Below are 12,013 nucleotides of genomic sequence, written 5' to 3'. Positions count from 1 at the left end.
GGCGCGGGGCGATGGGGGGCGGGTGCGCTCGTGGGCACGTCCTTGCGGTGGGTGTTTTGCACCAGGACGTAACTTCCACACCCGTCGGAGATGCTTGTGGGGGGATTAGAAATCCAGCCCGCAGCCCTGGTGCGGGGACTTGGAGGGCACCAGTCCCGGCGCCCACAACCCCATGGCCCTCCCCACAGCTGTCCCCCTCCCCCATGCAGGCCTCTGAGAGGGAGACCCTCGAGATGCAGGACAAGCTGAACCAGCTCAGCGAGGAGAAGGCGACCCTCCTGAATCAACTGGTGGAAGCAGAGTGAGTCCCAGGCTCCGGCCACATGTGGTCATGAAGGTCACTGCGCCTGCAGAGCTCTGTCCACTCAGACCTCGTGGGAGGCCGGGTGTGGCAGCTCACACCCTCACACCCATATCCCAGTGCTGTGGTGCTTTGGTTTCTTTTTATCTTTTTCCTTTTTTTTCCTTTTTCTTTCTTTTTTTTTTAGACAGTCTTGCTCTGTCGCCCAGGCTGGAGTGCAGTGGTGTGGTCTCAGCTAACTGCAACCTCTGCCTCCCAGGTTCAAGTGACTCTTATGCCTCAACCTCTCAAGTAGCTTGACTGGGGCGGGGCAGGGGTCTAAAGGATTACAGGCGCCTGCCACCATGCCCAGCTAATTTCTGTACTTTTAATAGAGACAGGGTTTCACCATATTGGCCAGCCTGGTCTCGAACTCCTGATCTCAGGTGATCTGCCCATCTCGGCCTCCCAACGTGCTGAGATTACAGGCATGAGCCACCACAGCCAGCAATCCCAGTGCCCTGGGATGCCAAGGCAAGAGAATTCTTTGAGGCCAGGAGTTCAAGGCAAGACTGGGCAACACAGTGACACACCATATCTATAAAAAATGTTTTAAATTGGCCGGGCATGGTGGCGCACACCTGTAGTCCCAGCTACTAGGGAGGCTGAGGTGGGAGGATCACTTGAGCCCAGGCGGTCAAGGCTGCAGTTAGCTATGATTACATCCTGCACTCCAGCCTGGGTGACAGAGCGAGACCCTGTCTCTAAAAAAGAAGACCACCTGGGCATGGGTCTAGAACCCACACAGTGGATCCCAGATTCCCCACAGAGCTGTCCACCATCCTAGGCAGCAGCTCTTGAGCCAGACAAGTTACTGCTGGAAATTAATGGCTTTCTTTGCGATGATGTTTTAAAATATCCATTCTTTTTATGGGGTCTGATTACTGAAGTAACACACACCCCGCTCTAAGCATTTTAAACTATTAAGCTACATTGCGTGCAAAGTAGCCAGAGAAAATTGCATATAATTCCAGCGCTCTTCACTTCCCAGAAAACCAGGTTGTAGATGTATTCCTGTCTTGTTCTGCTCTGCCTTTTATGCCAGTGGGTTGTTTCAGAAGGTCCCCGTTGAAGCAGTGTAGTGTGTTCGTGGCCGTCTGCCTCACGCTCTGTTGCAGCTGCTTGGCTCTGCCAGTGCAGCTCGAGAGCCTTGAGAAGTCTTAGAGTTTGAGCTCACCGAAGCATCAGAAGAAAACTCCTGATTTCTTACCCTGCCTCTCAAGACACCAGATTATGCTTTGGGAGAAAAAAATCCAACTGGCAAAGGAGATGCGCTTCTCCGTGGATTCCGAGATCGGCCAGCCGGAGATCCAGGCCATGAAGGGCGAGATCCACAGGATGAAGGTGAGGGGAGGTGAGTGCGTGGCAAGGCCTGGTGGGTGCCCCTCCCTGGGCTCCAGAGACCTGGCCACGCCATGGCCTCAGCTCCCCCGGGGCTCCCGTGGGAACCACACTGGCCACATTGGCGGGTGGCAAGGGGCGAGATTCCCGGGGAGCGACCCGCTCCAGCACAGTGACCTGCACCCCAGCCGAGTACTGGCAAAGCGCACGTCCCCCTTGACCCTCCTTTCACGGCACTCTGGTTCTTCCTGGGCAGAAATATGACGGAACAGCACAGGACACACACGAGCACGTTCGTGTCATTTCACAAAACACGGTTTTATTCTTACTCCGTGAATCTCAGAACTCTGCTTCTTTTTGCTTGTTGGTTTGGATTTTTTTTTTTTTTTTTTTTTTGAGACGGAGTCTCCCTCTGTCACCCAGGCTGGAGTGCAGTGGTGCGATCTCGGCTCACTGCAACCTCTGCCTCCCGGGTTCAAGCGAATCCTCTGCCTCAGCCTCCCGAGTAGCGGTGATTACAGGCATGCGCCACCACACCCAGCTATTTTTTTTTTTTTTTTGTATTTTTAGTAAAGACAGAGTTTCACCATGTTGGTCAGGGTGGTCTCGATTTCCTGACCTAGTGATCCACCCACCTCTGCCTCCTAAAGTGTTGGGATTACAGGCGTGAGCCACCGTGCCTGGCCCGCACTCTGGTATTTTTAAATGCTGGTTATCACCCTCAAACTCCATGACTAATGTATCCCACTGTGAAACAGAGCCTCACAGCACAGAGGGCTTGGAGAGCGCCCCCAACTCACCCCTCACAGCCGTGCCTTTTCTCCATGGTCACAGTTAGATTTCATTGCCTTTAAAAGGGGAGTCATTAAATTGCAAGTGACCGTCAAGCCAAAGGTTCGGGGCCTTAAGGATAAACATAAGAGCAGTTCATGAAATAAACGGGCCTCACTTTCACAATGCCACTCCAAATAAAAATTCCTCTGCTGAGTTATTTTTCAGATGAAGTGCATCTGCTAATGAGATGTCGTTTTTAAAAATACCAAATTTAATTGACTTCTCACGTTATAGAAGCCACGTACATTTGCTGGAGCAAGCCACATTCTCCCCCACTCTCCCCCACAGATGGGGGCAAAGAGAAGGTCCCTTCCTTTCCCCCCATCCCTTCCTCCCCAGCTCCCTCCCCTCAGCCAGGTTGATGGTGTCAGCTGCTGCAGGGGTAAGGCCCCTCACCTTCTCGGCTCTCACACAAATGACAGGCAGGGCTTTGCCTTGTACCCCACATGGATACTAACCCATTCTTGAACAGTTTCAGTATATGCTATGGGTATTTCACGGTTTATGGATACGTTCCCAGGTTGATGACTATTCAGGTTGTTTGCAGTTTGTTGTTGATATCATTATTTTGTCCTAGACACAATGTGTGTTAGGGTTCTCCAAAGAAACAGAACCAGTAGGATACACACACATATACAGAGAGAGAGAGAGAAGAGAGATTTTTATGAGACTCCGCTCATATGATTATGGGGGCCGACAAGTCCTAGGATCAGCCGTCTAATCTGCAGACTCAGAAGAGCCCATGATTTGGTCGAGTCCAAGGCCTGAAAGGAGGCAGTGGTGTCATCCCAGGCCAGGGTCCCCCCTGCTGCCTTCTTCCATCTTCTTGTTCCACTCAGGCCCTCAACAGATTGGATGATGTTGGAAACAGACGCTCAGTGCCTCAAAGAAAATCAGCACTGAGACAAAGGATCTTTCAGCAACGCAATGTTTACTTCCTGGGCTGCAGAAAGGGTACCCTCACTAACCATCCTGCTACGAGAGTACAGAGAACAAAGGAAAACACACAAATTCATCCCTCACGCATTTGGGGTCGTCCTCACTGCTGTGTCTGATCTCCGTTGGCTGGAGCCAGAGCTCACAATCTAACTAAAACCCAATGGCTAATAACTTAAAACTTTTCTAAACAGGTAAAAGCCATGGAGAGCTGGGACATGCCTGTGAGCACGTCCCGCACAGATATCTCGGTTAAAGGACAAGGACATAGAGTGTACTACGTGCCTGTAAGCACGGCGTGTCTGACAGCTACATAGGACAGGGCTTCACAAAGTTATTAGCTCACTTATTCTTTAACAAGAAAGGAAACTTTAAAAAGTATCTTTTCTACTTCCCACAGATGATGTCACCCACCCTGGCGAGGGGGATCTTTACTCTGTCCACTGGTTCAAATTCCAGTCACTTCCAGAGACAACCTCAGAGACCCACCCAAAACAGAAATCATGTTTTCCCGGCTATCCAGGCCTCCCCTAGCCCAGTCAGGCCAGCACATAAAATTGGCCATCCCACAGCGCTACAATTGCATTCTTCCTTATGTTTCTTTATTTATTCTTCATCTTCTAGACCAGGTTTCCAAAAGTGAGATTCCTGGGTCCAATAATATGTAAATTTGACTGCAGCAACCTGACAGATGACTTGTGTAAAAAGCACATGGCAGCGGCCGTATCCCTGCCTTCTCAGTTCTGGTGTTATTTAGCTATCTTTTTTATTTTTCATTGAGGTTTTTCAGTTGAGTGGAAGCTCACAGCTTGAGGCATTCATCCCTACGAGGATTTTCTTTTTCTTTTTTTCTTTCTTTTTTTTTTTTTTGGTCACTCAGGCTGGAGTGAAGTGGCTCAATCTCAGCTCACTGCAACCTCTGCCTCCCAGATTCAAGCAATTCTGCTGCCTCAGCCCCCTGAGTAGCTGGAATATTACAGGCATGCGCCACCGTACCCGAGTAATTTTGTGTATTTTCAGGAGAGACAGGGTTTCGCCACGTTGCCCAGGCTGGTCTCAAACTCCTGAGCTCAGGCAATCCGCCCGCCTCGGCCTCCCAAAGCGCTGGGATTACAGGCGTGAGCCACCGCGCCCAGCCAGCGAGTTTGATAGACAGTCACGTGGCCACTGGCACATCGTGATATATATCTGGCTGGGCGCGGTGGCTCACGCCTGTAATCCCAGCACTTTGGGAGGCCAAGGTGGGCGGATCACAAGGTCAGGAGATCAAGACCATCCTGGCCAACATGGTGAAACCCTGTCTCTACTAAAAATGCAAAAATTAGCTAGGCTTGGTGGTGGACACCTCTAATCCCAACTATTCAGGAGGCTGAGGCAGGAGAATTGCTTGAACCTGGGACACGGAGGTTGCAGTGAGCTGAGATTGGGCTACTGACTCCAGCCTGGCAACAGAGCAAGACTCAATCTCAAAAAAAAGATATTTCCTCGTCCTCAAATTCCCTCGTACCCTCTGTAGTCAGCTCACCGACACCCCAGCTGCCGTAACAGCCACCGATCTGTGTCCATGCCGGTCGTTTTGGCTTTTCCAGAATGTCACATGAATGGATGAAACAGGGCGAGACGTATTAAGCCTGGCTTTCCTCACTTGGCCTCATGCATTTGAGATTCTTCTGTATGGTAGAGTCCAATTACCCAGTCTGTTCTTTTTTTTAGAGATGGGGTTTCACTCTGTCACGCAGGCTGGAGTGCAGTGGTGCAATCATTCCTCACTGCAGCCTTGACCTCGTGTGCTCAAGTTAACCTCCTGCCTGGGCCTCCCAAAGTGCTGGGATTACAGGCGCGCACCACGGCCCCCACCCCTCAGTCCGTGCTCTCGCGGACTGTTTTGGTAGCTTCTCTAAGGAGCCTTTGCCTAGCTGAAGATCACAAAGAGTTTCTCTTCCGTTTTCTTCCAGAAGCTTCCTGCTTTTCAGTTTTACATTTGGGTCCACGATGTATTTTGCGTTAAAGTTTGCATATGGTGCAAGTTGTGGATTGGGGTTAATCTTTTTTGCATTTGGATGTCCACTTGAGTCAGCCCTGCTTACTGAAAAGACTGCCCTTTCTCCACTGAATTACCTTCCAGTCCTTGTTGAAGCAGCTGACATGTTTGTGTAGGTTCATTTCCGGGCTCTGTTTTGTTCTACTGATTTATGTTTCTGTCCGTTCACCAACACCCTACTGTCTTGATTTCTGTAACTCGGTACTTAAGAAATTCCTCCAACTTCCTTTTTATTTTTTTTATTTTTATTTATTTATTTATTTTGAGACAGAGTCTCACACTGTTGCCAGGCTGGAGTGCGGTGGCACCATCTCTGCTCACTGCAACCTCTGCCTCCTGGGTTCAAGCAATTCTCCTGCCTCAGCCTCCCGAGTAGCTGGGACTACAGGCGTGCACCACCACACCCAGCTAATTTTTTTGCATTTTTAGTAAAGACGGGGTTTCACTGCATTGGCCAGGATGGTCTCGATCTCCTGACTTCGTGATCCACCCGCCTTGGCCGCCCAAAGTGCTGGGATTACAGGCTTGAGCCACAGCACCCGGCCTTCTTTTTATTTTTAAGACAGAGTCTCACTCTGTCATCCAGGCTCACATCCAGTGGTGCTCACATCTCAGCTCACTGCCGCCTCCGCCTCCTGGGTTCAAACGGTTCTCCTGCCTCAGCCTTCCAAGTAGCTGGGACAGTGTTGCCCAGGCTGGTCTCAAACTCCTAAACTCGGGCACTTCACCATCGCACCCAGCTAATTTTTTTTTTTTTTTTTTTTTTTTTTTTTGAGACGGAGTCTCACTCTGTCACCAGGCTGGAGGGCAGTGGCGCCATCTTGGCTCACTGCAACCTCCGGCTCCCTGGTTCAAGCAATTCTCCTGCCTCAGCCTCCCAAGTAGCTGGGATTACAGGCATGCGCCACCATGCCCAGCTAATTTTTTGTATTTTTTTAGTAGAGACAGGGTTTCACCATGTTGGCCAGGATAGTCTCAATCTCCTGACCTTGTGATCCGCCCACCTCCCAAGGTGCTGGGATTACAGGCGTGAGCCACCGTGCGGAGCCCACACCCAGCTCAATTTTGTTGTTGTTTATTGCATTTTAGGTTTTGGGGTACATGTGAAGAACATGCAAGATTGTTGCATAGGTTAATTTTTGTATTTTTAATAGAGATAATGTTTCACCATGTCAGCCAGGCTGGTCTCAAATTCCTGACCTCATGTGATCTGTCTGCCTCGGGCCCCCCAAAGTGCTAGGATTACAGGCGTGAGCCACCAAGCCTGGCCGGTCAGATTCCCTTCCTTTTCAAAACTGTTTTGTCTATTCTATATGTTTTGCCTTTCTATAAAAATTTGAGAATGCACAAAAATAAAAATTAGAGAGTCTGCTTGTCAGTTTCTACAAAAACTCCTGCTGAGACCGCACGGAGTCTGTAGATCGGTTTGGGAAGAACTGGCATCTGAACAGCACTGAGCCTTCCCATCCGTGCACCGGGCACACCTCTCCACGGATTTAGGTCTTCTTTCACTTCTTCTGTCAGTGCCTTTGACACCCACGTCTAGCACATGTTTTGTTAGATTTAGACATAAGTATTTCATAGTTTTAGGTGCCTTTGTAAAGGATGCTTTTTTAAAAAAAAGCTCACTCTCCAATTGTTTGTTGTTAGTATATAGAAATGCAATTGATTTTTGTAAACTGACGGTTTCTGTGGCTTTGCCACGCTGTTCTGTTATCAGCCCTTAACGTCTGACAGTCCTCTGTGTGCAAAGAGGTCGCTCTCTTATGTGGGTTCGCGTTGCTCTTTACCAGCAGTGGCGGCAGGGGGATCATGTGTGTGCGTGTACACGCGTGCGTGAAGCATGTGCTGGAGTTTGCATTTCCTCATTTGGGGGTCGCCTGTTCATGTCTTTGGCTGGCTGGTTTTCTTTTTTGTTTTTATTTTTGGGACGGAGTTTCTCTCTTGTTGCCCAGGCTGGAGTGCACTGGCACGTTCTCGCCTCACTGCAACTTCCACCTCCCAGGCTCACGCAATTCTCCTGCCTTAGCCTCCTGAGTAGCTGGGACTACCGGCGCCCACAACCATGCCCAGCTAATTTTTGTATTTTTCATAGAGATGGGGTTTCATCATGTTGGCCAGGCTGGTCTCAAACTCCTGACCTCAAGTGATCCACCGGTCTCAGCCTCCCAAAGTGCTGGGACTGCAGGCGTGAGCCACCACGCCCGGCCTAATACCTTCTAAAATAGTGTCTCTGGCCTATCATTTGCCTGTGCCCTCTGCTCAGGGTGTCTTCTGCCACACAGACTTTTTAGTGTTTCTGCTGTGTGATGCGTCAGTCTTTTTCTTCATGGCTTCTGGGTTTCCTGTATTGCATAAGAAGGGCACCCCAGCCTGGGGCTGCATTCCAAGTCACTTTATGGCACTTTTTTTTTCTTTCTGAGATGGAGCCTTGCTGTGTCACCAGGCTGGAGTGCAGTGGCACGATATCAGCTCACTGCAACCTCTGTCTCCCGTGTTCAAGCGATTCCCCTGCCTCAGCCTCCTGAGTAGCTGGGACTACAGGCATGTGCCACAAAGCCCGGCTAATTTTTTGTATTTTAGTAGAGACGGGGTTTTACCATGACCAGGATGGTCTCGATCTCCTGACCTCATGAATCGCCCGCCTCGGCCGCCCTTGGCCTCCCAAAGTGCTGGGATTACACGCGTGAGGCCCTGCGCCCAGCACTTTATGCTACATTTTAAACCTGAGTAAGCCTGGTCTCCCTTCACCCTCTTAACTTCAGGATTCTTGCCTGTTTTTTGTTTTAAACCAACTTTAGGTGTGACTTTCATACGATAAAATGGGCTTATTTTAAACACAGTTTGAGCTGGGCACGGTGGCTCATGCCTGTGATCCTGGCGGTTTGGGAGGCCAAAGCGGGAGGATCACTAGAGGTCAGGAGTTCAAAACCAGCCTAGCCAACATGGTGAAACCCTGTCTCTACTAAAAATACAAAAAAATTAGCCAGGCATGGTGGCAGGTGCCTGTGATCCCAGCTACTTGGTAGGCTGAGGCAGGAGAATCACTTGAAGCCGGGAGGCAGAGGTTGCAGTGAGCTGAGATCGCACCACTGCACTCCAGCCTGGGTGACAGAGCAAGACTCCGTCTCAAACTAAATAAATAAATAAATAAAATGCACAGTTTGGTGGGTTCTAACAGGTGCACACATCTACATAGCCACCCACAGCATCCAGACATAGGATCTTTCGATGACTCCAGAAAGTTCCTGTGCACACCGACAGCCAATCCTCAAGGCACAACCCAGTCCTCAGCCCCAGGTCCTCCACCCAAGCCAAGGTGCATTGTCACAACTGAGAAATTAACTTTCTTGCAATACTGCTAACCAAACTACAAACTCTAATCAGATTTCACCAGTTTTCTCAATGACATGTTTTTCTGCTGCCAGACCTGACCCTGGGCTGGTTGCTGTTAGATCTCATGCCTCCGTGGTGTCCTCGGGTCTCGGCCATTTCTCCGCCTTGCACTGTCTGCCTGCGGATTCTGGGTTCCCACCCAGGGCTGCTGCCTCCACGTCCCTTGATCCTCCCGGCGACACTGGCCTCACTGTTTCCCCCCGCCCCTGATCCCCTTGCTTGTGGCTGGAGGATGAGCTCTCTCTGCAGCTGCAGCTTGGGCCCCCCCCCCCCCCAGCCGCTCTGTCCTGTCTCCAGGTCAAGCTCGGGCAGCTGCTGAAGCAGCAGGAGAAGATGATCTGTGCCATGGAGATGGCGGTCGCCCACAGAGAGACCGTTACCACCCAGGCTGAGGGGCAGCTCAAGACGGACAGGAAGGCGCTCACCCACACCAAATTCCACCGCAAGCAGCTCGAGCTGCGCCAGAAAATCAGAGACATCCGCAAGGTAGGGAGCAGCGGAAAGGAGGCAGGGCACCGGCTTCTCTCTCTGGGGCCCAAGGAACATTCCAGGAAAGCGTCTTGCTGGGTCCAGGGTGGGGATGCAGAGGCTGTTAGAAGGGCCGTGCTCACTTCTGCTAACCTGCTGCTGGGTGCCGGGTCGGGGGTGAGGATGCAGAGACTGTGCTCAGCACTGCTAACCTGCTGCTGCCACAGGGCCTGTCTCTGGGAGTTTGCAGATTGCCTGTGCCCGATAGAGCCGCTGACGGCCAGAGATGGCCCTGTTTCAGGCCCTCCCTGCATATCAGAGGTGGCGTTGGGGAGGCATCAGGGAGGCACAGAGTTCTGGGGAAGAGGCCGGCCCATGCTGGGGAGCCCAGGTGGGTGCTGGGGACCGGCTGATAGGAGCGTGGCGGGCTCCCCCAGAGCCTGCATCCCTGTATACCAGGCCACGTCCACTGGGCGTGCAGTGCGTGGCCCACACTAGGAGGGCCTGGCCGGTGCTGTCCTGTTCTCACCTCAGCTGTCACCAGCCAGGGGCCCTGTGCTCACACTTCCCAGGTTGGCCCCACGGCCCTGCTGACCCGCTGTGTGACCTCGGAGCACGTGAGCCTTTCCAGACCTGCAGGGCCTCGGGTGCCAGGGGCAGGGGGGCGGGCAGAGTTAAATGTAACAGCAACCACAGCCATGGGTGGGGAGGTGGCCTTGGGGACAGCTGACAGCACATCTCAGAGCCACACCAGTCCACTCCTGACTGGGGCATACGGTCTGATCTCCCAGAACCTTGGTTTACCAACCTATGAAATGGGTGCCCAGCTCTCAGAGTCATCGAGAAGGTTCCCTGGAGAGTGCTGAAGTCACCCTTGCAGGGAAAGATTAGCCAAAAACGACAGACAGGCCTGGGCTGCTCATTTGGAAGTTTCTGGAGAGAGGCGGCAGAGCGGTCTCTTCTCAGTCCTTGCCCACCACATTGGCCACTCCTGATGCCATTCCTTCCTTAGCTTCCTATCCCAGCCCCTGACCACTCCTTGCTGCCCTGGGCACCACCTCAGTCCCCTGCCAGGACCCCCATGCCCACCCACATCCCTGTCTGCTCCAAGCAGCACCCAAGTCCCCCAGACCCAGGCCCTGCGCTCCACACGACACTGTCACTGCTACACAAACAGGTCCTTGTCCTCACCCCTGCCAGTCCCACCCCAAAGACCTTCCACGTCCCCAGCCAGCCCTGAGAGTCACTCTGGCCTCCTCCATCATCCCCTGGGCCATGTCAGCTGCCAAATGCTGCCTATGGGTTTTTCTTTCTCTTAATTGTGCTGCTTCCCTGAAGGTGGACCACACATCACACAGATGGCAGCAGCCTCGCCCCTTGCTCGGCAGAGGCCCCGCCATCCTCTTTCCCAGGCTCCCGAGCCCGCCTCTCGGCCCTTACGGCCTTGGCCCTGCCCTTGGCACACGGCTGCTGAGCTGTGCCGATCCCCTGCCTGGGGACAGACACGCTGCTTGGGGAGCCCCAGAACTGCTCAGGCCCCTGTTTCTTGGCTGCAGCTGCCTTAAGGGAGCAGTGTTCAGTGTGGGCTTGTCTGGGCCTGGCCTCTCCCGGGCCTGGTCTATCCCAGGCCTGGTCTATCCCGGGCCTCGCCTCTCCCGGGCCTGGCCTCTCCCCGGCCTTGCCTCTCCAGGCCACCTGTTGCTGAAGGGCAGCAGCCCCCATTCCTCTTTAGGAGCCTCCCTGGATGGAGCTCACAGAAGGCGCCTGGCAGGTCCTCCCAGCCTGACTCTTCCCTGTCTGCCAAATAGCCAGGCTGCAGGGGCCCAGTGTGGTCCTGTTTCTCTCCTAGGCCACTGAGGAGTCCACCAAAACCATCCTGGAACTGGAAGAAACTGAGAAAAACATCCGCAACTCCCTCCAAGAGAGGAAGGAAGAGCTGTCGGTGCTGCAGGCAGACTTGGACACACACGAAGCCAAACTCGCCCGGCTCAGGGACCTCAAACGACAGGTAAATTCGTCCCAGGAGGTCCCTGGGGGTAAAGGCACCTGGCCGTGAACGTGCCACTCGTACAGAGGTCCTGCGTTCCCTAGGCTAGGGCCTCCCCTGATTCCATGCCAGTAACAGCACCACCAGCTGCTCACATGTTTGCAGCTCCGTGATTTGTTCGATCAACAGATATTGATGGAGTATCTGCTATGGGCTGGGCTCCTGTTCAGGGTGTGAGGGCTGCAAAACAGAACGCGAAAGACAAACGTCCCTGCCCGACTAGAGGCTCCGTCCTGGGGCAGGAGGCCAGGTGATCAGCAAAATGATTTAAAAAGATACAGCGTGTTTGAGCTGGGCATGGTGGCACGCACCTGTGGTCCCCTCGAGCCCAGGAGGTCAAGGCTGCAGTGAGCCGAGATTGCACCACCGCACTCCAGCCTGGACAACAGAGGGCGATCCTGTTTCAAAAAAAAAGGAAATGATGTGTCAGGTGGTAGTAAGTGCTTAAACCAGAGGAAGAAGCGTCAGGGGCATCGGGTGAACCGAGGGGTTGGGAGTTTCAGTTAGGGTGATCCCGGAAGGCCTCGTGGAGTCCAGAGCTGAAGGAGCGGACACCCACAAAGCCGCCCCAGGCAGACGGACACCCCACAAAGGCAGGAGCCGGAGACTG

General features: G+C 52.8%; 1 protein-coding gene across 2 annotated transcripts in view; it reads left to right on the top strand.

Annotated features, from left to right (window-relative positions):
* The window catches only part of CCDC40 (coiled-coil domain containing 40), a 64,052-nt gene that overhangs the window by 50,546 nt on the left and 1,493 nt on the right, over positions 1–12,013 (top strand). For both annotated transcript variants that reach the window (XM_032241436.1, XM_032241437.1), the window contains exons 16-19: positions 210–301; positions 1,564–1,684; positions 9,186–9,374; positions 11,206–11,364. In XM_032241436.1, the coding sequence (XP_032097327.1) occupies positions 210–301; positions 1,564–1,684; positions 9,186–9,374; positions 11,206–11,364 (561 nt within the window). The remainder of the gene's footprint in view (positions 1–209; positions 302–1,563; positions 1,685–9,185; positions 9,375–11,205; positions 11,365–12,013) is intronic.

Source organism: Sapajus apella, unplaced genomic scaffold (assembly GCF_009761245.1).
Source record: "Sapajus apella isolate SASKATOON/1434 unplaced genomic scaffold, GSC_monkey_1.0 scaffold48, whole genome shotgun sequence".
Taxonomy (NCBI): Eukaryota; Metazoa; Chordata; class Mammalia; order Primates; family Cebidae; genus Sapajus; species Sapajus apella.
The sequence above is the reverse complement of the archived record's forward strand: the minus strand, read 5'-3'. Positions and strand labels throughout refer to the sequence as shown.